Raw genomic sequence first — 24,887 nt, forward strand, 5'->3', positions numbered from 1 at the left:
GCATAAAATGTTTCCCTCTTCTACTGTCATGTCAATGTTAAAGATTGAAGGAATGATGGAACATAATGGAACACAAAATTCATAAGAATTATAACGTGTTATTTATCAAATTTAAATGATTTGAGCTCTTTCAAATTAAATTAAGTTTTGTCGGTTAATCAAATGAAATCAATTGTATGATTTTTTTTTATTATTATTCTACTATATCAATGATTGTATGTAATTATTGCATACTAAATTGTGCTCGTTTGCATTACTTGCAAAAGTTTGAGGGGCCACATTCCTGGACATCCATCCTTTGGTTATCAAAAAAAGGTTGCAAAGGCAAGAACTTTTCCAGGAAAAGAAGATCATTAATATCTTGATCAAGACTGGCTTTTTACCATTATCACATTAGTTTTAATGTCGCAATTACACATAGAAAAATATTTTTTATGATATTTTTTTTCCATCAAAACAAATAGAGCATTAGTAGAAGTCTTAAGTTTGCAGTCAAAGGTCTAAAACTTCACCTGAAAAAAGCCAATATTGCCATGGATTTCAGTAATGTGAAGAGCATTTTAGCATTAGGATCATGGCAATAGGAAAACTGACAGACACACACACACACACACACACACAAAAAAGAAAAAAGAAAAAAGAAAAAGAAAAAGAAAAAGAAAAAGAAAAAGAAAGAGACTACCAGAACAGGTTCATCATAACATATAAGATTAGTTCAAAACACAAATGTCAAACTGAAATTAAAACAAAACATCTCAGAACCTCACAACAAGCTATCTGCTTTTGTAGGCAACCTTCTGAAGAAGTTAAAAGGCGACGAATGGAGCTTATCACGAAACCTTGGATGCCTCAAAACATATAATACCAGAAGAACACATAACCCTTGGATGGGAGTGAACCAAAGCACCACAGCCGCAACCAAACAGGATATCATAAACAGAGCTGTGGCTCTCGGATCACGCCAGCTCAGCAAAGAATGAAACCTCTCCCCTTGTGTTGCCAAATCCCCAACCACTGTCTGCATCCTTGCTGCAATACATCTCAATCTGTTGTACCTCGTCTTCAAAACATCAGCTTGCCTAGAAGACAGAAATGAATCAAACTCTTCATCTAATTCATCAACAGTCGCTGTATCAGCGTGAGAGAGACTCGCGTCCATGTGAGGAGGGTGTCGCGGCCTCTTCCTATAGTTCAAAAGCCCCACCAAAAAAAGGGATAGTAAAATTGTAGTGAAAATCATTTTTGGGTAGATGATTATTATCAAGCACCATATGTGGATGAACACCGTCTTGAAAGGGTTTTTCCACAAGCGTATCTCATCAAACGATCTATTAACTGTAACAAGGCCAGACAAAACATCGGTAATCCTACAAATATTGGCTCTGCTTTTTCGCATACTCCACATGTGTGAGCCTACGTCGAGCACGTACTCAACAACCTCTTTTCTCAATGGAGGCTCAGCCCGGCTCATCCTCATTGCGATGATTTGAGTTGCCTGGTGCCTTAAGCTACCTTGCTGAAAAACAGACAGTGGGTGAAGATAATGCATTTTTGGCAAAAGGGGCTGTGCATACAATTGGAGCATATTGTACAAAGATGAGTAAGTAAACCTCACAGCTAATTGAATCTCTCCCATCTTCTTCACCCCATTGGAATGTAAGACTATGAGCGGATACGAATGTGTGTAAACGCGATCACTTTCAAGCATTGATAACCGAATCCTCACTTTCCCAATTCTTGCATCCTGCACTCCATCCTTATCTTGCAAATGGCAGTTATCAAATACAACAATTGTAATGGCAGTGCAATGATCGAAAACTTCCCATGTGTATTGCTCGTTCCATTTTGGATTGAAACTGTCTATGATTGTCCTTGTGCGAATCCATTTCTGCCCATATTTAGCCACGCAATAGGCGTCTGCAGTTCCTCGACCATCCTTCTGCTTCATTGCTGACAAGCCTTGAGCACTCAAAATCCCCAATTCGAACACCCCAATACCCGGTTTACACAATTGCTTCATTGTAGCCCTCAGATCGCTGCTATATTGAGTCAATTCATCGAGGACATGGTACCCACCATCCAAGCTGATCCTGGTACGAATCCGACCCACAACCTTCCCCTCTTGCTTCTCAATATTGTACCATTTACTATTCACACATTCACATTCAGTCCTCTTCTCCACATTCTGTAAAAGAACCCTACATTTCCCCAAAACTTCATCCTTATTGGGTGCCACTCTATCCTCCACACTCATAACCAACTCTTCCTCAAAGGGCTCTGCAGCAACAAACATCAAGTCCTCATTCCACATCGGATTCACATTCTTGTTTTGTGAAATTTTACTTATCATAACAACATTCCCAAAAACAACCTTAACAAACACTTCCAAGGGCCTATTCTTGTCACTTGGCTGCAAATCTTGAGCCTCAATCACATTCACTCTAAGATACCAAAGCTTGGGGGATAGATATACCTTTGATCGAATATTGGCCACGCCATCGCCACTAACCCCAGCAGCATCCAAATGCCAAGCATCCGGGAAGGCCTCATCGGCTTGAGTACCCATCCACACAGCCACCATCAACTCTCCTCTAATCCTTTGCCCATTTTTGTTCTCCAATTTGTACCATTGCGGCGCCAAAGGGCTATCTGGTGGAACCCTCTTCGGAACATCATAGATTTCAAACACAATCTTGCCAATGTAATCATCCCTATTATCCACATCCTTATCCTTCACAATGATATCAACGGAAGTGGAATGAATTCGATCTTTCAAGAATGCAAACACTTGGTTCCATTCTGGGTTGGGTTTGTTTTCGAAATACTTTGTCACACCCTTGTAGTTTCCAAGCTTCAGTTCAACAAAAGGATCACAAGAAGAACCGTTGGCATTGGCATTAGCATTAGCATTAGTATTAGCATTAGCATCTTTTGGAGGCAATTCTGTGGCCTTGACTACTCTGACATAGAGGTAGTCCATTTGCTCAACAAGGTCGAAAGTGGTGGAGACTCGGTCAATGCCGGCTGCCCTCCCACCACCGCTGCCACCGAGGTTCGGTGATGTCTCCTTCAGAGTAAAATCCTCAGGTGGGTTTCGGTTAGGATTACGATTTCGAGTTTGGTTTTGGTTTTGGTTTTGGGTCTGCATTGTGTGTGTCTTGCAAGAATTGGATTGAGTGTGAAGCAGTGATTCAAAGAAAGAACTTGAAAACCCACTTTGGATATAGCAAGAAGAATGAAAATATATTTGAATTTTGAGAGAGTTTTGAAACGTCTCGAAACCTAGAAGATCGGGAGTGGCAATCAAGGATTTTACAGAGCCGTCACAAAAACAGAGCAATGGACACACAAGTTTTAGGAGATATTTTTTCCTCTAAATTCTTGGTAACGAAAACAAAAGCCAGCCAATGAGTGAGCCAATCAACCAAACAACCAACAAACCATTGGGCCTTGAATCTCTCTCTGAAGAGGATTTCAAAAGTTGGGGAATCACAAACGTTATCTCTATTTTCAAATAATAAGCTCTTTGTCAATATACCACCTCTGTAAACGCCTGAAATGGCTCAGATTATGTGACAATGCTCTGAAATCAAATGAAAATACAATGTAAGATACAATCAAAGAAAACCCAAATAATTTTTATGTTATTTTTTATAAAAAAGTTTATTTCAGGGGGGAAAAAAAACTGGCAAAGAAAACCCATATCCTTCCATTCAAAGAAAAAGAAAACCCTTTTCTATATGTAAAGAGAGAAAGAGAACAACAATGGCGGAAACAGAAAAGGAACAAGAAGATGAAGAATGGGGTTATACCTGAGAGAGAGAGAGAGAGAGAGAGAGAGAGAGAGAGAGTTTTGATAGGAATGCAAGTTTTTGTTCTTGTTGTTTTGATTAGCAAAGGAGAGTAGTGGGCATTTATAGAAGGAAAACTCTGCAAACAAACCAAAATGTGAATTGGAGAGAGAAAGTGTGTGTAATATGGAAACACTGTGTAAATTGAGAAGGATAGAAAAGCTGTCTGTGAAGATTGGATTAGATTTTGATTATTAATTTTATTTATTTATTTATGGTAAACATATATTTCTTGACTTGGTTACCAAGGAATGCTATACTTTCTATTCTGCTTTGCAGCGTTTGTGTTGTTGAGAATACTGCCATGGCTATGGTTCTTTGCCCTGCATGCACTAAGTTACGAATAATACAAAACAAACAGAATTTATATACAATAATAATATGAATTATTTATATGTTTATTAATAATACAAATTATTTATTTAATAATAAAAAATCCTTTATTATGAATCATAATGATACATTATTCTCTATGATTTTTATATTAAAAATATGTTTGGTTACTGAGAGGGTAATTTGTGTGCAAATTGGGCCGAGCTAGGTAGAGTCTTTTTTGGGTGCTGGGCCGAGGTATGAGTTTTGGGTAGCTCAATCATGAGCCGTGCATACATTGCGCCAGGGCTTGGACTAGGTTGCTTAAATATAGTCTAGAGAGCGAACTAGGGTATTACCAGTGCATGGAGCCGAGCTAGAGTGAGCTCGATAGAACGCCATCTTGGTTCTGTTCAGCATAGGGCGGAAGCAGGTTAGCTCGGTTAACCGTGCTACCAATTGAGGTGACAGATTTGAACCATCTCCCTCGGTTGGTAGTAAGAAAGGTGTTCTCAGGATAGGCTATGATTGCTAGGAAGAATCTGCTAAGGAGAGTTGAAATCTTTTTAGAATTGTGTTAGGCGGATTCTATAAAAACTGAAGACAGGCCCTATGCATAGATATTGCATTTCTGACTCTCAATTACATAGTGTTTTTGTGTTTATTGTCTATTTGCTAACTTAGGCATCAGAGAGGTTTCTGGCAAACATCCGCCAATTAGCTCACTTTGTGTTTTTAGGTAACAAATCGACGACGTTCAGAGGAGTGCAAACTTAATCAACAGGATATACGAGAAGATTATTCCGTGCTCGTACAAAAGGTAATATAGCAACTCACAACAACCCAATGTATTTCTAAAGTCAAAGTTCAACACTTTTATCAGCGGGAAGCATCCAAACGCAAGTCTTTATGGTCCGTCAAAATAGAGTGTGCACACCAGGAAGGGCCTACGCGAGAGGCATTATTAGAGATCACGGTAGCTGCTGGGTAGCTAGTTTTACCAGAAATATAGGAGTTGCTTCTTGTATTGTAGAAGAATTTTGGGCGATGTGTGATGGACTAAAATTAGCAATTGATAGAAATATTAAGAACCTTGAGAATGAGACACATGCATATTTGTTAAAACAACTTATCATGGGAAAACCCAATAATTCACAGTAGCTCATAAATTTCATAACCGATTATAGGTACCTCATGAAGTGCCTCAGATTGGGAACAATTCATCACATCTTTTGTGAAGCCAATGTCTGTGCGGTTATGTTAGCAAATAAAGGAGAAAATTTTCAGGAAGGATTGCATGTGTTCTCCTTTCGTCTTTCTTGTATTTCTATGCATCTAGCCGCTAATACTAGAGGTGTTTATTTTCCTAGAAATTTGTAACTTGACTCTATATTTATATTTCTAATGCAGTTCCCTTTCTACCAAAAACAAGAAAGAACAAGAAGAAGAACTCAACTTTGACAAAGAGTTTTCCAATAGAGAACTTTTAAATTAACAGTAATTACCACCTACTTCTCTACAAAATTCTTAAATTAGATTCAAATCTTGAATTGAAATGGCCTTATCTCAAATTACGAATCAAATTGAATATTCAATTACTTTTTCCAGATACATAAAAAAATATAGCCATCTCTTTAAATGCTAAATACATCATATAAATATAAAATATTTAGAATTAAATTAATAAAAACATTATTTTGAATAATGATTACGTGATATAATAGGTAAGAAGTTAATATGGATTCTATGTAAGATTATCATATTACCTTTTTTCTTTTAGATATTTCTTGTCAATTATTTTTAATAAAGAAAGTATACAAAGACTTAGATGGTATTTGATAAAGCTGAAAACTAAAAACTGAAGATTGAAGACTAAAAATTAAATATGAAAAATTAGATGCATAATTTTTTTAACTGAAAAACTGTTTAATAAAAATTTAAGTGCTAAAGTAAAAATAAGTTATTTGATATGTATAAGCGTAAATTTAAAATTTATTATTTTCAATTTGTATATTTCAATTTTTATATTATAATGGTGGTGGTGATGGTATGATGGTGGTGGTGGTGATGGTAGTGGTAATAGTGGCGACGATGGTACTAGTACTAAAATGATGGTGGTGCTTATTGTAATAATGATAATGATGATGAAGGCAGTGGTATAGTAGTAGCGGTGGTGGTGGTGGTGGTGGTGACGACATGGCATTGGGGTGGTAGTAGTGGCAGTGATGGTGGTAATAGTAACGATGGTGCTGATAGTTATGGTAGTGGTGGCATCGATGGTTTAGTGGCGGAGGTGGTGATAGCCGTGGCGATGGTGGTGGTAGTGGTGGTAGTAATATTAGTGGTAGTGGTGAGTTTATAATAGTGTATATTTATATTTATATTTAGTATTTATAAATTTTAGAATTAAGTAAGTTTCATATGACTTAATTTTTTTCTTAAATTTTAACTTATATTTTAAGAGGTACTTAAAATTTTAAGTGATATCAATCATGGTTGTCAAATGAGATTAATTGATTATCACTTAATAGATATAATTTTAAGTGTTGAATTATGTTATGTATGTTAATGTAATTGACTATTTGGATTATTGAATCCTCATGTGGCTTTGATGTTTTTTTTTTCTTGCTTGTGTTGCCTCTGTTTTCTTTTCTTTTTGCTGGTTGGAAGCTCTTCAACTTGGCTGCTGGAGTTCTGTGTTGTGCTTAATCATCTTTCTCTGTGTCAACTATGTTGGGATGAGTTTATTTTGATTAGCCAATTGTTGCTCTCCTTTTCTGTATTGATGGATGAACTATGATGTAATATTCCATTGATTTTCATCAATATATTCTTTGTTTGTTGATAAAAAATAATAATAATGATATTGATGATAATGGTGAGTTTTAGTGGATTAGAGTTTTAGAGTAAGAAAAAAGATCGAAGAGAAAATGATTGAAATTTAAAAAAGAAGATAAAGAGATTTGAATATGAAGTGATTATGGGGTACTGTGAGGAGAGAAAAAAAATTATTTTACAATTTAATTTGTATTGTCCTTATTAATAAATTTATATTAGGATATAATAAGAACTAAAATTTTAATTGAGCGTACTGAGTAACTATTTAGATGCAAATAGAAACACACTCAATTGTGTCATCAGGCCAAAACAAATATGTTTGCATTGATGAACCATAAAACGACCCATTTCGGTTTTGCATTGACTTGAGTTGATTTTGATCATTCCATATTTTTTTATCAAAATTCTATACTCATCTGTTCAATTTTCTTAATTGATTTTTGTACCTTAAATTTATTACAATAAAATGCACTTAATTATTATATTTTTCGTGATAGAGGATAAATTGTCCTCAAAATTGTTTGGCTTGTGGAAGAAAACGAGAAGCATCTAAATTGTACGATTGACAATTGATAATAAAATTTTGGCGAAACCAATCAAAGGGTGAATTTGTTTTTTATTTTAAAAAATTATGAATAATTTGAAAATAATTTAAATCACCAAAAACAGTCCAACAAAACTTGCCATTACAGAAAGGCTAGCGTAGTTGCCCTAGCTGAGGGTAGAGTGCGGCCCATACCCAAGCAAAGCCCAAGTGCATTCCACAACTACTTCACAAGTCAGCCCAAAATTAGGTTAAGCCCAAACAAACCCAAAAAAAATTTAAAAAAAAATACTAAATTCTAGCTTTTTTTTTTTTTTTTTTTTCCTTTTTTTTTTCAAAGAAAATTAGTGAAAAGTCTGTTTCTATGATTGTTTATGACATGTCTAAAGATTGATTTGTTATATGGTTAAGGACATGATAATAAAATTAAAAATATATATATTGAAAATGACAAATTATTGTTTTGAAGTTTTTTTTTTTTTTTTTTTTTTTTTTTCACCTAACGATGCCTGGCAATGGTGGTGATGATTTCAACAAATAGGCAGATTAGCCAGACAAATAAGTGGATAGATGAATGACACAAACACATAAATAAGAATTGAACAGATGAGAGTAATATAGGTTGTGTTTGGAAAAGTTTTGGAAACATAATTCCATCGGTTAGTTTGAATGTTGTGTTTGGTTAGTGATTTCAAAAATTGATTTCACACTAACTTTTGAAAACATGTTTACCCGATCATCCTCCCAGATGTCCCCCTGGACGTCCGGCCTGTTCACTGAAACAGTTGTTTTTTTTTTTTTCCACTTATTATTTATATATTTTAAATAAAAAATATTTTTAGAATTTTTAAAAAAATTTTTTATAAATTTTGAATAGAATTTTGGATTGTGTGTTTGGTTATAAGTTGTAAATTTTCTAACCAAATATCATATGACACATCAAAAATTTCCAATTCAATTCAAAATTCTTTTCAAAACTCATAACTAAACAAATTTTCTATACTCAAATCATAATTTCAAAATTCACAAACTCAAAATATAACTTTATTTTCAAATCATAATTCTAAAACTCTATCAAATACGATATTTCACATTATTGTTATCCCTATAATCCCAAAACACGAAGCCTAAACCCAAAAAGGTTTAGAAGTGAACATTTATCCTGAGTTTCCATTTTCCTTTTTCTTTTTTTTGTCTTTTAGTACTAGTAAAAGTGAATAAACTAATGGAGATAGTGTGTGAATGTAAGATAATTAATGACAATACATACATTTCAAATGACGTGTCATGCAAATTTAAGTGGTAAGGGAATAATATAATTATGTCAACCTTGGAGACTTGCATTTTTTTTTAAACTTTAAGAAATATTAGTATAATTAATTTATGAATTAATTACACTATGGTCCCCCCTCAACAATTTACAACTATCGTCTTATTTTTCTCATTTATAAGTTTATATATTTTGATTCAATCAATTATGAAAATTACTTTTACTCTTGTATTCTCTTGTCTTATTTTTCTCATTTATAAATTTATATATTTTGATTCAATCAATTATGAATTAATTTCTTTTACAATTACTTTTACTCTTGTATTCTCCCAAGTCCACAATAGGTGACTCACCAAATTGTTCAATCAAAAAAAACAAAAGAAAAGAAAAGGAAAGGACAAGTTGTTGATTTTTTTTATTTTTTAATAATTTTTTGACTTTTAAACTAAAAAATGATATTGTCAAACGAGACCTTATGATATTAACTCAGAAAAATCTTCCTACCCATTACCACTTTCCGTCCCTAAGTCATGGCAATTTGGTCAGTGATGGTAACACAAATTATTATTAACAAAAAAATTATATAAGTTTTGGATCAGCAGATCATCTTAGCCAGATGAGAGGGAATAAAAATCACTATAAAAATTATGTGGGTCTCCTTTTTTAATTATTAATTTCGTTTGCAAGTGTTTTTCTGATCAATGATTTTTTTTATGTGTCATGTATGACATTGCCATACATAGATTTATGTATGTAAATCCATGACATTGATATTTGAATAAACTATTCTTGATAGTTTCAACTATCGAATTTTCTGTATCCATACACTAAGTTTAGGGATTAAAGTTTTGGACCCTGGGTTTGTCTTGTCGTAGGGGGTGTTTGGAAAGTGGATTTTTATGTAGTTTTTTTAGTTGTACGATATTATTGGAGAAAAAATTTTTGGTATTTGAAAAGCTAATTAAGTTTTTTTTTGTGGTTGGATGTGATGTTATAGGATAATATTTGGATTTAATGAGCTCATATATAGTGATTTCAAGGGAGGCGTTTATTATATTGGGGTGTTTGGAAAGAGGTTTTTTTTTTATTTTTATATAAACTTTTTAGGTTAAAATAGTATTAAAAGATAAAATAAATTAAAATGGTTAATAAGATAAAATGTCATATTAAATTCAAAATCATTTCATTTTATTTTATTTATTTATTTTTTTTGTCAGTAAAAAGAAACTTTATTATTGAAATCAATGAAGTACAGATTGATATACTTCAATAAAGGCAAGGCAAAAGCAAACATCATCACAACAAAAATTTCTAATCCCAACTTCGTTGGCACCAAGAATAAAGCCTAATCATATGCTAGCTCAAGCCAACATGTTAGAGAGAGACCAACATAAGGAAGCAACAACAAATGAAAAGACACGCAACTGAATTGAAAAACTACTGAATAAAAAAGTTGTTGCATCATTTGACTCTCAAGCCCCTTAGACCTCCCAAGTTGAACACAAAGTCATTGACTATGTAATCCTTGAGATTGGCTGAGTGCTACATTCAAATTGCAACTTTGAACTTAATGCTCTCCACCAAGTTCCTACCAATTAGGATCCTTGTTATTAAAGATCTTCTCATTTCTTGCAAATCAAAGGGTCCATAGTGTTGCTAAAGGAATTGCTTCCCAAATGAGTTTTCCCTGGAGCTTTGATTTTTGGCTATACCACCATTCAAGCAGATCAAACAATAAGGATGGAATTGCCCAAGAAAACCCCCACCGGATTGAGATTTCAACCCATACCTTCCATGAGAATTGACAATGCAATAGCAGATAAGATGATGATTCCTCTTCAATCCCGCAAAAAAGCACACGAATTTGGAGCTTGAATAATGTGTCTTTTGAAAAGTAGATCAAATAATGCTATTCTATTCCACTAGACTAACCAGCCAAAAGCTTTGATTCTTGGTGGTGCCACTAAATACTGTAGCTTCACCACAGGAAAAGGAGTTAAATGCAATGATTCTTCAAGAATGGTGTACAAAGACTTAACAGAGAAAACTCCATCAAATGATGGGGGAGACCAAACCAAAGCATCTGCTGATCCATCTCTATTGAAAGCCACATTTTGCAATCTTGAGAGCAGATCCTAGTGAAGCTCATCTTCCCAAACTCTAAGATTCCTTCTATAAACAATGTTCCATTCAGGGGAGCTAGAACCATTATTATTGTGGAGAATCTGCCTCACAAAGGAATCTTTATTAGAAGCGAGAGAGAATAATCTGGGATAGATCTCTGATAAGGAAGGGTTAGACACCCAATTGTCCTTCCAAAACTTGATTATGCCTCTGTCCTCAATCGTCAAATGAGTATTTTTAAGAAATAAGTTTAACATTCTGGATTCAAACCTCTCCATCGAAGAAATATACCTCCACACAGATGAACATTGTTCAAACTTTGATTGATTGGGCAACTGTAAGAACCCGAATATAAAAATAAAGTAAATAATTAAATAATAATAATTTTACAATCTCAAATATTTTGATGGTAAATCCTAAAGTACAAATTAAATATTGTTAGAGGGTATTTTAATTAATTTTAAACACATGATATTAAAGGTTAATAATAATAATAAAACCCTAAACTCTCTTATTTGTTCACCACAAAATAGCCATAGCTGTGAGGGAGAACGATGGGGAAAGAGAGAGGGGGAGAGAGAGAGTGAGATTGGAGAGAAACTTTTAGCAACATTGGTGGGTCAACAACTCTAAGGTATTGTCCTATTTTAGGGTAAATTACACTGACCTCCCCTGAGGTTTCCGATAAATATAGAGACCTCCCCTGTGATTTCAATAATTACAATAACCTCTCCTACTTTGGTTGACAATATATACAAACCACCCTTCTGTTAACTAGCCGTTAGACAAGTGATGAAAATTTCTTACATCAGCATATTATCGTGACTGAATACCAAAATTACCCTTTGTTTCTAACAATTAAGCACTACAAATCCTTATAACCAAATTACCCACAACATCACAAACAAACATTGCTCTTCTTCCTTTCCCTCCTCTCATCCTCACCCACTCCTCCACTGGTAGCATCACTACCATCACCTCATATTTTCTCTCTCTCTCTCTCTCTCTCTAATCCTTACCACTTCCATCTCCTTATTTTCCATTCCAAACCCACATTAAATTTATACAAAAATTGTAGGCACACAACATTTTCTCCTCTAATCTTATACCCACTTTTCCATTCAACGAAATCAGAATAACTTAGGCTCCGCTTGTTCAACTTAAAATATTTTGCACAAAAATTCTTTTTATATAAACTGATTTTACACACACAAAAAAAAAAAAATCACTTTTATTTTTGTATTTCAGCGTTTGGTTAACACTTAAAACAAAAATATTTTATTATCTAAAATAGAAATTTTGATTCAATAAAATATCATTTATTATTTTTTAGTGAGTTATAATCCTTACCACTTCCATCTCCTTATTATCCATAGACTCTGTTCTTTTTTCTTTTCTTTTTTCATGGGCATAGCTTCTCTCTCTCTCTCTCTCTCTCTCTATATATATATATATATATCACTACATATACACATAAAGATCAAGACTTTTTTTTTTCTTGAGCATAGCTTCTCTCTCTCTCTATATTATATATATATATATATATATATCTCACTACATATACACATAAAGATCAAGACTTTGTTTTGTTTTTGTTTTTTTTTTTCGTGGGCATAGCTTCTCTTTCTCTATGTTATATATATATATATATATATCACTACCTATACACATAAAGATCAAATTTTAGTCTTTTCATGAAATTGAACATCTCCCTCTCTCTCTCTCTCTCTCTCTCTCTCTCTCTCTCTCTCTCTTTCTCTCTCCTTCAACAATTGTGTGTGTCTGGGTTAGACTTCGTTTGATATGGGTTTGTTCGAATCCACCAAGGGCCAACGGGAAGTAGGAATTTGTTCGATCCATTAAGGTTTGTTCGAATCTTCATCATTTGGGTTCATCTCCTTCATCTTAAAAGTTTAACAAAATCACAATGTAAAGAAGATGAAGACGACAAAATTGAGTGAAGAACATGAAGAAATTTCTGTGAAATTACATATGTGTTCATCTTCATCATCTGGGTTCATCTCTTTCATCCAAGTATTTATTTTTGTGAAATTACATTTTTGAAATTGCTTGAAATTAGTTGAGATTCCTTTTGATTTGTTTGAGATTGCTTGAAATTGCTTGAAATTTATCTAAAATTGTTTGATTATTGTTGTTGTGATTATTATTTGTAATTATTGTCTTTGTTGTGATTATTGTCTTTGTAGAAATTTCTCTGAAATTACTGTGTTTGAACAAAGGGCATTTTGCATCTTTTTGCATGCAAGAGCAAAGGTAATATGGTCATTTTGTATAGGCTACTAACGTTGTTTGTGCAAAATTGGCAAAATAGGGGGATCTTGATATTGTCAAGTAAAGTAGGGGAGGTTACTGTAATTATTGAAATCACAGGAGAGGTCCCTGTATTTTTCAGAAACCTCAATGGAGGTAAGTGTAATTTACCCCCTATTTTATTATATTTTTATACTGTGATTGTTCATGTGTGTAATCTGCTTATTGTTGAAGGAATAGGAGAAACGGGTGTGTTGTTTGGATGCCAAGTCAGTGGTTGGTGATGAGAAATAATGGATGTAATTCTTAGTCAAAAAAAAATTCTACACACAAATACAAACTTTAAAAATCAAGAAATCATATCAAACGAATGAATTTTAAACTGAAATTTTTATAATAACTTAAATAAATATTGAATTTCATGCCAAAATTAAATAGTGATTTTTGAGAGTCAAAATCCATATAAAATGATGCGTGCAAATATGTCCAGGAAACTAGTACAAAATACTAACTTTGGAAATGTCGTTCTCTTTGAGTATAAATCTGAAAATTATCAAATCAACATCATTAGAACCGGTTACGAGTCTAGTTTCTTAAAATTTTGGCCTTCCGTTGATTTCTTGGGTATACTAAGAGAACCATTCAATGTGTTTGGTTTCAGTTTTCTAAATTCAGTTTTTTAAAAACTGAATATTTTATTTTTCGTGTTTTTTTGTTTTTAGTGAATATTTTTTAAATTTTAAGTATTTTTTTTTTTACTTTTTTAGATGCACTTTACTTAGATGTATCTAAATAGTAAAATATTTGTGAAAAAATATTTTAAAAAATTAATAAATACACAAAAATACGAAAATGTACTAAATTTTCATATTTGTTTTTGTATTTTTTGGTATTTAGTGTATTTTTTAAAGTTTTTTTTTCATAAATATTATACTTTTTAAATGTGTTTATGTTAGGTGTGTCTAAAAATTAAAAAAATTGCTTAAAATATTAAAAAATTTATTGAAAACATTAAAATACGAAAAATAAAAAAGTGAAATTTTCTGAAAACTGGAACCAAACAAGTTGATTAATTTCTTTAAAGTGCTGCAAAAAGAGACTTTTTGGATATAATTAATTGTAAATAATTACTTGGACGAGCAAATCAAGTAAAACCAATTGGGTTTGAAACTTAGGATATATTAGTTGATATCTGGAGGTTTTGGAATTTTTCTAACAGCATGGAGTGGGTTTTTAATTTTTAAATTTAGCGAATGGATTGAGAAAACTTGTTTAAAATTTTGTTTTAACTTGAAGTTACTTCTAATTAAGTTTCAATCTGAACCCATGTCTTGGGTAATTTTAGACCTTGCAGAACATGAACTTTGGTATTATGTAATAGTAACGGTGAGTTGGGTCGAGCTGTGATAGTGTGATTTAGCTTGGGCTTGCTTAGTTTCTTATTCTTTTTAGAATTTTTAAGTTACTAGTGACATGTAGTTTTCGTACTTGGTTCAAGACACTAGTTGGACTTTCCTATTCAGTTTGAGGATAATATTATATTATACCGTGTTCAGGTGAGTAGTTGAATGCTACATATTTTTATAAATGCTTCCCTACCCAGAACTGTTGGAAAATTAAATTATTGTTTCAGAACTAAACTGTTTTGATAAATTATTATATTATCAATAGAATTAAATTATTTCTAAAATATGTGTAAACTTGGCATACTGTAAACTATTTGTTATGGTCTTATGTTTATAATGGTGAACTACCATATTTTGCAAAACTAAATTGTATTGATTATTGGGACCATCTTTATATAAAAGTCTAGGAAAATTATTCCACTGTGTGTGGTGACTCTGGCCATTAGGGAACAGATCCAGGTTGGGCTGTGATGCCTCTAGTGCTCAACGATTGTTAGGAAAAGACCTGGGCTTGGCTAGGTGACCTTCAATCGGATCGGCTTAGAAAAAAGGCCCAGGTTGCCACCCCGAGGATGACTCTTGGTTCGATATTGGATCCAACGGGCTTATTGCCTTGAGAACTTTGTGGTGTGTTACTTGTTATTTTGATACCTAGAAAATTATTGATGATCATGTTGTAACTTGTTTTAAGTGGAGAATGTCATTTGTTATGTTCTTGAGAGACATGAGTATTTTAACTATTGAACTGTAGAACCTTCTTTTTGAAATAGATTGTCATTATCAAAACTGTATGCCAATCTAGTTTCTATGACATATATCTTATTTTGGAATTGAGCCTTGTTTTCAAAACTGTATTTACGATCCATGCTTCTACTCAATGAGCTATCAACTGACTTAGTTGTTTATCATTTACAGGTGATAGAAGGACTTAGAATGGACTTATAGCATAGTTGGGATTCAATTGCATGGACCTCTAGGATATTCATTTATAATATATGTATATATGGTTGTTAAGTTAATTTTGTGAATACTTTTTGGTTAAGATTCATTTATGATTATTTTGTTATGTGGGTTGTTTGTGTCCCATTGGTTTGGATGGCAACGATTAGGATTGGTTTTGCCCGTTTATACTTGTGACATATCATTAGATTGAGTTTTGATTTATTTATTTTTGGACTATTGTTACATTTATTCTATATGATTATGGATTCGTGTTTAGGCTTATGTGTGCCTTAGGCTAAGGCCCTGTAGGCCACAGCCGGTCACGCTTGAGTTTGGGGTGTGACAGCAGCCAACTAGCATGATCAACACCATGTCCATAATAAGGCTTCATTGTACTCAATGGTTTTCTAGAAACCCAAACCCCCAAACTTCTTACTTAACAAGCCTCCCAATTGAGAAGATGAAGCTTCTTTTTTTTTTTTTCATCATTTCTATCCCAGAGGAAAGATCTTTGATATTTATCAATTTCACTGGCTACCTTTAGTAGGCATTTTGAACAAAGACATATAATACAGGGAGAGAGAGGACAAAACTGATTTGATAAGTGTAATTCTTTCTCCTAGGGAGATATATTTTCTTTTCCAGGTGGAAAGTTTTTTCTTGACTTTCTCCAAGATAGGCTCCCAGGTTTTCTTCCTTTTTGGGTTTGCTCCAAGGAGCATACTGTAGACACCCCATTTTTGACTGTCTTCAAGGCTCGGTTGTGCTTGCAGGTACATTTGGACACAAGTTCAATTGCTCGTCGGGCATTCGACTTTTGCAACGGAACGTCATAGGTTTGAGCTTTCCAGACCTTGTATCCTTTCTGCCTCATTCTTGGACCATGACTTGGTCCTTTCAGCATCGTTCTCCTGGTGCACTGCCGGCCATGGATTTGTTGCTGCCGGCCATTGATGATGCCTGCCGGCCATCAATGAGCCACTGCCGGCCACCACTGATGGCCGGTAGAACCCCTGTCTCAGCTGGTTTTACTCTAGATCTTTTGAGCCAGCTAGAATCCTTTTATCTCCCCTCCATACACGTGTATGATGGGATGAAGCTCTTGCCATGCTTCTTGAAGAAGCTTTGCATTGTTTTCCCTCTATATAAGGAGAGGCCCTCCCTCCTTAGAAGAGGTTCAGCACTTTTACAAGAGATATGGCTCTCTCTCTCTCTCTCTCTCTCTCTCTCTTTATATTTCTTGCTCTCTTTCTATATTGTTGTGTTTTAGTCCATTTTCCTTGCACTTTTACACTACAACACATAGAGATACACCACCACCATTGGACTGAGGTTCTTGGGAGGACTTCTTGAGCTCTGAAAGTGAGGTTTTACCCCCTGAAGTTGCTGGTTTCGAAGTTGGACTTCAAGGGTGAGTATTTTTCCTATTTTAGCACTTTTTTGTATCTCATTTTGGCCATTCTTGCATATTGATTTAGGCCTTGCTTTCAACTGAAAAAAGTCTTATTTTTAAGTGCTTTTGGTGGTTGTTTAAGGTCTTTTGGCTGTTGAGGGTCTCCAACCCTCTTGTTGGCCTTGTTTGGAGCCATGCCTTAAGGCCTCCAAGCTAGCCTGGTTTGGACTTCTAACCACTGAAATCCAGTGGATTTTCAGTGGTAGGCATGAGGTTTTGAGGCCTCAAATCAGAGGGGGTGGCCCCCTCTCTTTGTGTGTTTGTTTACTTACATTTTTGGCCTTCCAAAGGAGCATGCCTCTATGTATTTTTGAGGCTTGGTCCAGGCCATTTTTTGTGACTTTTAGGACCTGCCTTAAGTCTTTCCATGGCTGGTTTGGTCATATTTTGCATGCTTCTTACATGTGTAGTGTAATTCCATTCATAGCCTTACAAAGTAGCATGTTTTTCTTGCATGTGTTGGCTCCATTTCAGTAGGTTTTTGGTGATTTTTTTACCATGCCTTAGATCTTTTTTGGGTTGGTTTTGTCACTCCATGCATGCATAATACACTTGTAGTGCAAATCTCTTAAACTAGTCTTGTATGCTCCTTGCTTTAGTATGACATTCTAGCTTATGTTGAGCCCATTTCAGCATGTTTTTGGTGATGTTTTTCCATGTCAAGACTCTGTCTAAAGTGGGTTTGGTCATCCTTTATGTCACGACCCCAAACTGCCCCTAGTAGTTTGGTGCAGTGATGGCCAGTAATCCGAGATTACCGAAGGCCAACTTTCAAAAGTGCAACACAACCAGAGTATAATAAAGGGGCTCACAAATGTGGAAGCAATAAATCAAAATACAAGTGGTCCATAAGAGCAGTGCATAAGTCCAATGAAATGGCATACATCTTTACAACTTGAATACAACAAAGCAAAATACGTATTACATCTTGATCAAAAGGCTTCTCGAGCCGACATATACAAAATACAGTGAATACAAGCCGAGAAGCATAATTTTCAAGAATTGCCGACATAAAAATGACATCGCCGACGTGAATACAAAACAAAGCCGACAAAATCATGGATCCAAAACAAGCTTTCAAAAACACCGTCTAGGCGTCGCCGACGTCCTGCTCAACACCTACATATATATAGAGAGGGTGAGCTTGGATACTCAGTGAATGGTACTAGTAATAAAGGTTTTGCATGAATATAGCCGAAGTCTTTCAAAACGAAACATGCCAAAAACCATACGAATATTAGCCGAGATCTTTCTAGAGCAAAACACATCAAAACTTTATCAAAACAAGAGATGGACCGTATTCATATATCAAGTCTTACAAGTCTCAAGGGATGCTCACTAGCATCGGCAAAACCCAAATCAAGTATTCCGAACAAACAAGTCCACGCGGTAAGCCGTCAGTGGCAAAACAAGGACTGCACGATCCGTAATCGATTAGCCAAAGGTACTGCGAAAGTTTATAGTCCTCCAGCACAAGGGACTTGTGTTACTTAAGCCCGTAGCTCTTTTTAACACGATGGTCTTGTGTTACTTAGGCCTGTAGCCCGCTTTAACACGATAGTCTTCCCAAGAAAGGACCGTATCCTTTTATACTTAGTGCTGCGAAAGTTTAGAGTCCTCCAGCACAAGGGACTTTTATACCTGGTACTGTGAAAGTTTAGAGTCCTCCAGTACAAGGGACTTTTATACTTGGTACTGCGAAAGTTTAGAGTCCTCCAGTACAAGGGACTTTTATACTTGGTACTGCGAAAGTTTAGAGTCCTCCAGTACAAGGGACTTTTCAAGAATGACATCAAAACAAAGCTTATACTTGATACATCAAAACAGAGCTATTCATTCATGCTTAACAAATACTTTCGTCAAAACAAAGCAAAGCAAGATTTATCAAAACAGTATAACATAGCTTTATTAAAAATACCACTCACCTAGTTCTTCAGGTGTAGGCTCAAAGCGAAGATCAAGGACCTACAATCACATGGCAATCACATTCTCAAAACAAGCTTTATATGCATGCAAATGATCTCGGCATTCTCACCAAATCCAAGTCAATAATAAAGCAAAACATGTTGGGAGTTTAAACACTGCTCCCGTCTCATGAAAACAAACTGGGTACCAACCAGGTCTTTGCCGAGGTCCTACACCTCCTTGCCGAGGTGTGGTCCCGATGGCCTCATTCAAAAACAAAGTCGGGAAAAACCTGGGTTTCCCTTTGAAGAACATGAAGAATATGATCATGAGGAAGATGAATGCAAGATCATAACTTGTTACAAAATCTGAGGTTTCATGCCATGAGTTCAAAACATGGACCTGGGTACCCATACAAAAAGGTCATGCAAGAACAAACACAAAAACATGGTTTTTGCTCCAAACTTTCGGATCAAAACGAGACTTTCTTCAAGAACACATGAATACTATCTTTCTCTTCCGAAACCAACTTCAAATCGATGCATGACATGCAAAACAAATTCGATCATGCAATGCAGCTAGATGATCGATAAAAACAACAAGAGTAGGTGAAGATTCTAACCTCAAAACTCGAATCCAACGGTTCAAATCTCAAAGATCAAGCTTGGAAGATCTATTCTCACTCAAGAACTTCTCCTCCTTCTCTCTAGAGCTTCTCTCTCTAAAGGCAAAGATTTGAGACAAAATGATTTGTTTCTAGGTCTGCCGGCTGTCTTAACAATCAGCTCGGACACGTGGCGCTACCGGGTTGGTTCAACTCAAAAGGTGATTGATTGATAAGACAAGTCTTTGACAAAGCGTACACAGCAAGCTAAGGCAAGACACATCGGCAAGTAATGACATCGGCTAAAGTCAAAGCTTCGGCAACAGGATAACAAAGACATCGGCTAGGGAGGACGACACTTGACTAAGCTGTGCCACACCTTGGCCGGGGTGTGCCACACCTCGGTCTAGGCCATACCTGCCCAAGGACAAGGATCACTAAGTACAAAACATCTCGGCAACAAGCCCGAGGTGAAGGTGGGATCAACCAAATGGTTCCAAAACAGTTCTAAGTACAAGGGTTCAGAGGTGAACTAGGCTCAAGATTACTTCGGCTACACACCGAGCAAGGAACAAAATCATGCAAGCAATACTTAAACAAAACAAGGTAAGGCAAAACCTTCAAAACAATCATAACAAGACAAGATCATGCATGAATATATGCAAGTATGACAAGAGTAAGGTGTGGGTCGCTACACTTTACATGCCCCATATATTTGTAGAACAAATCTTGCTTACTAGCTTTATGTGCATGATCTTTTGATTCATCATCCCAGCATATTTTGGCTTTGCTCCAGCATGATTTTGTCCTTATTTTGGGCTTTTCTTGGACTTTTTTGGGCTGCCATGGCCATATCACTCATGCTTTGTATAGCTATAGTGTAAATGCTTAGGCTAGTCTTGGGTTTTGAGGCCCCTACCATGCCATACATGTGATGTTTGCATGCTTTGCCATCATTCTAAGTGTTATTTCAGTCCATGAAATGTGGCCATACACTTGCATTTGACGTGCTTTTAATGCCTTGGAGCCATGGCTCTTTGTGCCTCAAAAATGAACTTTTGTGCATGCCATAAAGCCTAAGCCTTTGGCTCATCATATCAGTGCATTTTTTGGTCTTGTCATACCATGATTTAACTCTGTTTTATACTGTCGAAGTCATGCCATGTTTGGTTTCAATAGGTGTAGTGCATTGCCTCTTTTGTAGCCTTGCATGCTCCATGTGTTTGGCCTTGTGTTCTAGCTTGTGTTAGCTAGCTTCGAGCTTGTTTTTGGTCTTGTTTGGACCTACCTTGGGACTGTTTTAGGTTCCCTTAGCCCTTTGGGGCTTGCCTTGCATGGCCATGGCTTAAGTCCCTTTGTTAGCTTTGAGTTTTGAGCCTCTTAACATGCTTTACTTGCATCGTTTAGTTGATTTGGCATCAATTTACATGAGATTTTAGAGCTTACCTTGGTGTCACATATCCATGCTTGTCACTCTTTAAGTGTGCTTAAGGGTCGCATCTTTGTGCCTTAATCCTTGAGCCAATTAGCATACATGTTTGCCTTGCCTTTTCATGCTTTTTATACTATCAATTCATCACTTTTGGCCACTGATTTTGGCCTATTTGAGAGCTGTCCATTTTGGTTTAAGTCCATCATTTGCATGTTGTTGCATGCTTGTCTTGCATATTGTTGTATGCTTGCTCCATCTTTACATGTTGTTGCATGTTTATTACATACTTGGTACATTGCATGTTGTCGCATGCTAGTTCTGTTATTTGTCGTTGCATGCTTGCTTTACCTTGCATTGAGTATGCCATGTAGTTGCATGTTTGCATGCTTAGGACATATTGCATGTTTGCCATGCTTTTGTTGCATTGTTGTTTGGATTAAGAGTTAATCTGAGCACGAGAAACGAGGAACGTTTCATACTTTAAGTGATGGAACGTGTCTCAATTCTCGATCACTGACGCTCTTGACTATCCATGATAGAGTTCTAGGCACTTATGTGTTTATTCGTGCATCCATTTCATATTGATTTGTACAAGTTGGATCTTTGGCCATCATGCATCGTGATGCGTGATTGATGGCCGTGGATCCGACTATGCCTCTCCCTTGATGTTTCAAGATGATATGGGGTGGCATAGTACGTACATATCCTTGGGAGGCCCTCCATTTTCCCTGTTTTGTGCTCTACTGCAGCTTGGTGTCACAGCACATCAGTGGCCGGCAGTGCCCTACAGATGGCCGACACCTCCTCATCCTTGGCCGGCAGGTGGTCGACAGTGGCTTCCCATGGCCGGCAGGCCACTGATGCACTCCCCCAGACTGGTTTTGGTAAGGTTCAGCAGGAATTCCTCAAAGACACCTTGCAGACAGAGCCTTAAGAGAGCATCCGGAGAGCTTTCGGGACGACAACCGGGCATGCACCTTCCACTTCTTTGAACAGAGCTGGAGCAGCATTATTTGTCGTTTTTCATTTGTAATTAGTTAATTTGTTAATTAATTAAGTTTTGTAATAATTAGTTGTTGCTAGTTATTCAATTCAGTTGTGTAATAATTAATTAGCTTGTTAGTTAGTTAATTAGTTGGCAGGTATTATTCATTCAGACCCTCCGTCGAGAGGGCGAATTTTGTAATAAGTGTGCGTGCGTTTGTGTGCATGTCTCCCAACCCGACGTCTTTCTCCCTTTTACTTACATGCTTTTGTTGGTTAGTTTTAGGTCATTCTTCAATTAGCATCCTTATGCTTCGCATGTTTGCATTCATTCTTCAATTAGCATCCTTATGCTTTGCATGTTAGCATCCATTCATATGTCTAGCATACTTATGCCCACATGTTTGCAACCATTCATCTACATTGCATGCACCAGGCTCGGCGTGTCATGCAAACTGCATTCTATTTCAATTCCAATTTGAATACATGTATCAATTATAGCATTCACATGCCATTTTAGAATAGCCGAGCCTATTTCTAGTTGCATTTTGCATGCGTTACATTAGCCATTTTAAACATGAACTAGGATCATGCATGATTACTAACTAGTTATTGTTTTGGCTCGGAGTACTAGGTAAGCTTTTACGCTTTAACATACTGCATGTGTGTTAATGTTGCCATAAAAGTATGCTTGCCATGAGGCTAATTGCTTAGTTGATATAAACTGCCTGAATGTCTGTGGGTGAAGGTTGGATTACTTGAATTGGAACGATTCATTGAAATTCATGTTTTAGCCTAATTACGAGTAGCAAACTTCAAACCATTTCCAAACAAACGGATATACGATGCTTTGTTCCAAATTAGGCGATCTAGTCTATACTTGTGTGTTGTGCGCATCACTTAGTAATTCTAGCTAATTAATCGGAATAAGAACGCATGTGTTTTCAAAAACAAGATATCATGTTTAGTAGTGGCCGATCTTTGATCGGGTGAGCGGGGGTGCTCATAGCTGACCTTCCCCAATCGTACCTAAGTTCCCGGCCGAGGCAACTTTGGTGATGACGGACACGTGGCCTTAGGCAACGAGCCAAGGTTTCCTAAATTTCCCCAAAAATAAAATATTTAGGTGGCGACTTTGTATCTAGCAAAGCAGTCCATGTTTGGCACTTCTTTACAAAAAATTAGTTTTCCAAAACGATTTGCCGGATTTGGACTCTTTGGTGATTTATCAATCTCACATTGCACATTGTGAGATCAGATTAAGAACCGTGACAATTTGAGTCCGAACTGTAGCATGAGGCCCTCGAGGGCGCGCCTACAGTTTCTGGCGACTCTGTTGGGGAGTTTAGAGAGCTTGACTTGAACTCATGATATCTTGTTTTGATTACACTTATGTGTTTCTTTGCATTGCATTTGCATTGGTGCACCTAGGACACCGTGTTTGCCGTATGCTATTCCTGAACGGTTTGCCAGAGGCTCACTTCGAGAAGCGTTCCATAAGGATGACCGGTTGCGGGCTCTGACACGATGGGAACACAAATCCTGATTTTTATCGGGGCACCCTTTTTGACCATTTGACCTAGTGCATATCGGAATCCATAGTGACTATTCCAAACTAGGATAGGTTGCTTACCCGATTGTAGGTTGTTTAAAACCGCTGCGTGCGTAGTGAAACCCTAGCTCCTGACAAAATAGGACAGGGAAACCCTACCCCAACATAGGGGTGTTTTTGGCTCTCACTTATTTGCTATGTGCTTTTAGAGTTGGCCTCTATAGGAGTGCACGTATCAGTTTGCAAGTCTGGGTATCAGGCCTTCGGGCATTAACATCAGCATTTTGAGAATCAGTTATATCCGCGGGTATCAGATTCAGTTTTGGAGCAATAATTTTGGGAACAGTGATCAGTGGTTGAGGACAGTTCTTTCAGCTTGTGTGTGCCAACTGTGTGTTGTGTTTATTTAAGCTGTTATGCTGTCCATTTTTCTATTCATTATTTCCTTATTATGCTTTATTTATCTTTTTGCAAGGTAGTTTAGCACAATTGCATCTGACCAGGTAGATATTCCCCGAGCACTCTGGGTTAGAGGTCGTAGGCTTAATCGATCCAGGGATCTGATAGACGAACAAGCAGTGTTCCTTTCTTTACCCCCGGTTGCTAGACAGAGGTCAAAGAGGCACAGTATATCAGTACAGCGGTCGCCAGATCAGTGGTCTACCCCATTAGTGAACAGTCAGACTGAGGTCTCAGTTTCTATTACAGGGACAGATATACCGGTTATTCAGATAGATCCATACAATATGGCAAGCTTAGAGGAGATGGTGCGTCACCTCCAAGAAAGCATGAAAACTATGCAGCAGGACGCTGCCCGTCAAGCAAAATCTGCCAAACAGCAGGCCGCGATCGTGACCCAACAAGCAGAATTAATCACTAGGCTACAGCAGTAAGTTGGAGCATCTGCTTCACACCAGGTTCCTCCCCCACCAAGAGTTCCCATACTCGGGAAGACAACTAACGTCCAGGATGATACGGACATTCCAATCGGACTGGTTCCGCCCCCGGTTTTACCCCAGCTGTCCAAAACACCCACCAACCTGCCAGATTCTCCCTTTGAGTTCGAGACGGACCCCACAGCACTGAAAGTAAGCAAGTTGGAGAAATTGTTCAAGAAGTCCCAAGGGGTTCATTCCATTCCGGATATTGAGGATGGGTATACCGACTTGGCCGTGACGCTGCCGAACCATTTTAAGATGCCATATATTGACCGTTTCGACAGGTCGGGGGACCCCATGGTGCATTTGCGGCTGTTTTCAGACATTCTAAGGCTGATGGGCCTCTCTAGATTACAGAAGCTTTCCTTGTTTGGCCGGACCTTGTCAGGTGTAGCGGCCATTTGGTATGCAAAATTAGAAGATTCCGTCAAGAGGAGTTGGGAGGAGATGGCCGAGGCCTT

The 24,887-nt window shown here is 36.5% G+C and overlaps 1 protein-coding gene across 1 annotated transcript; it reads right to left on the bottom strand.

Moving 5' to 3' along the window:
- Positions 1-763: 763 nt before the first annotated feature.
- Positions 764-10,277, bottom strand: LOC114318440 (FT-interacting protein 3-like). Its single transcript, XM_028265333.2, has 2 exons — positions 10,254-10,277; positions 764-3,082 (listed from the first exon to the last, which is right to left on the bottom strand). Exons 1-2 carry the CDS (start codon positions 10,275-10,277, stop codon positions 764-766), a joined length of 2,343 nt encoding a protein of 780 aa, XP_028121134.2.
- Between the last annotated feature and the right edge of the window lie 14,610 nt (positions 10,278-24,887).

The sequence above is a fragment of the Camellia sinensis genome, unplaced genomic scaffold (genome assembly GCF_055761805.1).
Source record: "Camellia sinensis isolate YWXY unplaced genomic scaffold, ASM5576180v1 Unanchor3, whole genome shotgun sequence".
NCBI lineage: Eukaryota > Viridiplantae > Streptophyta > Magnoliopsida > Ericales > Theaceae > Camellia > Camellia sinensis.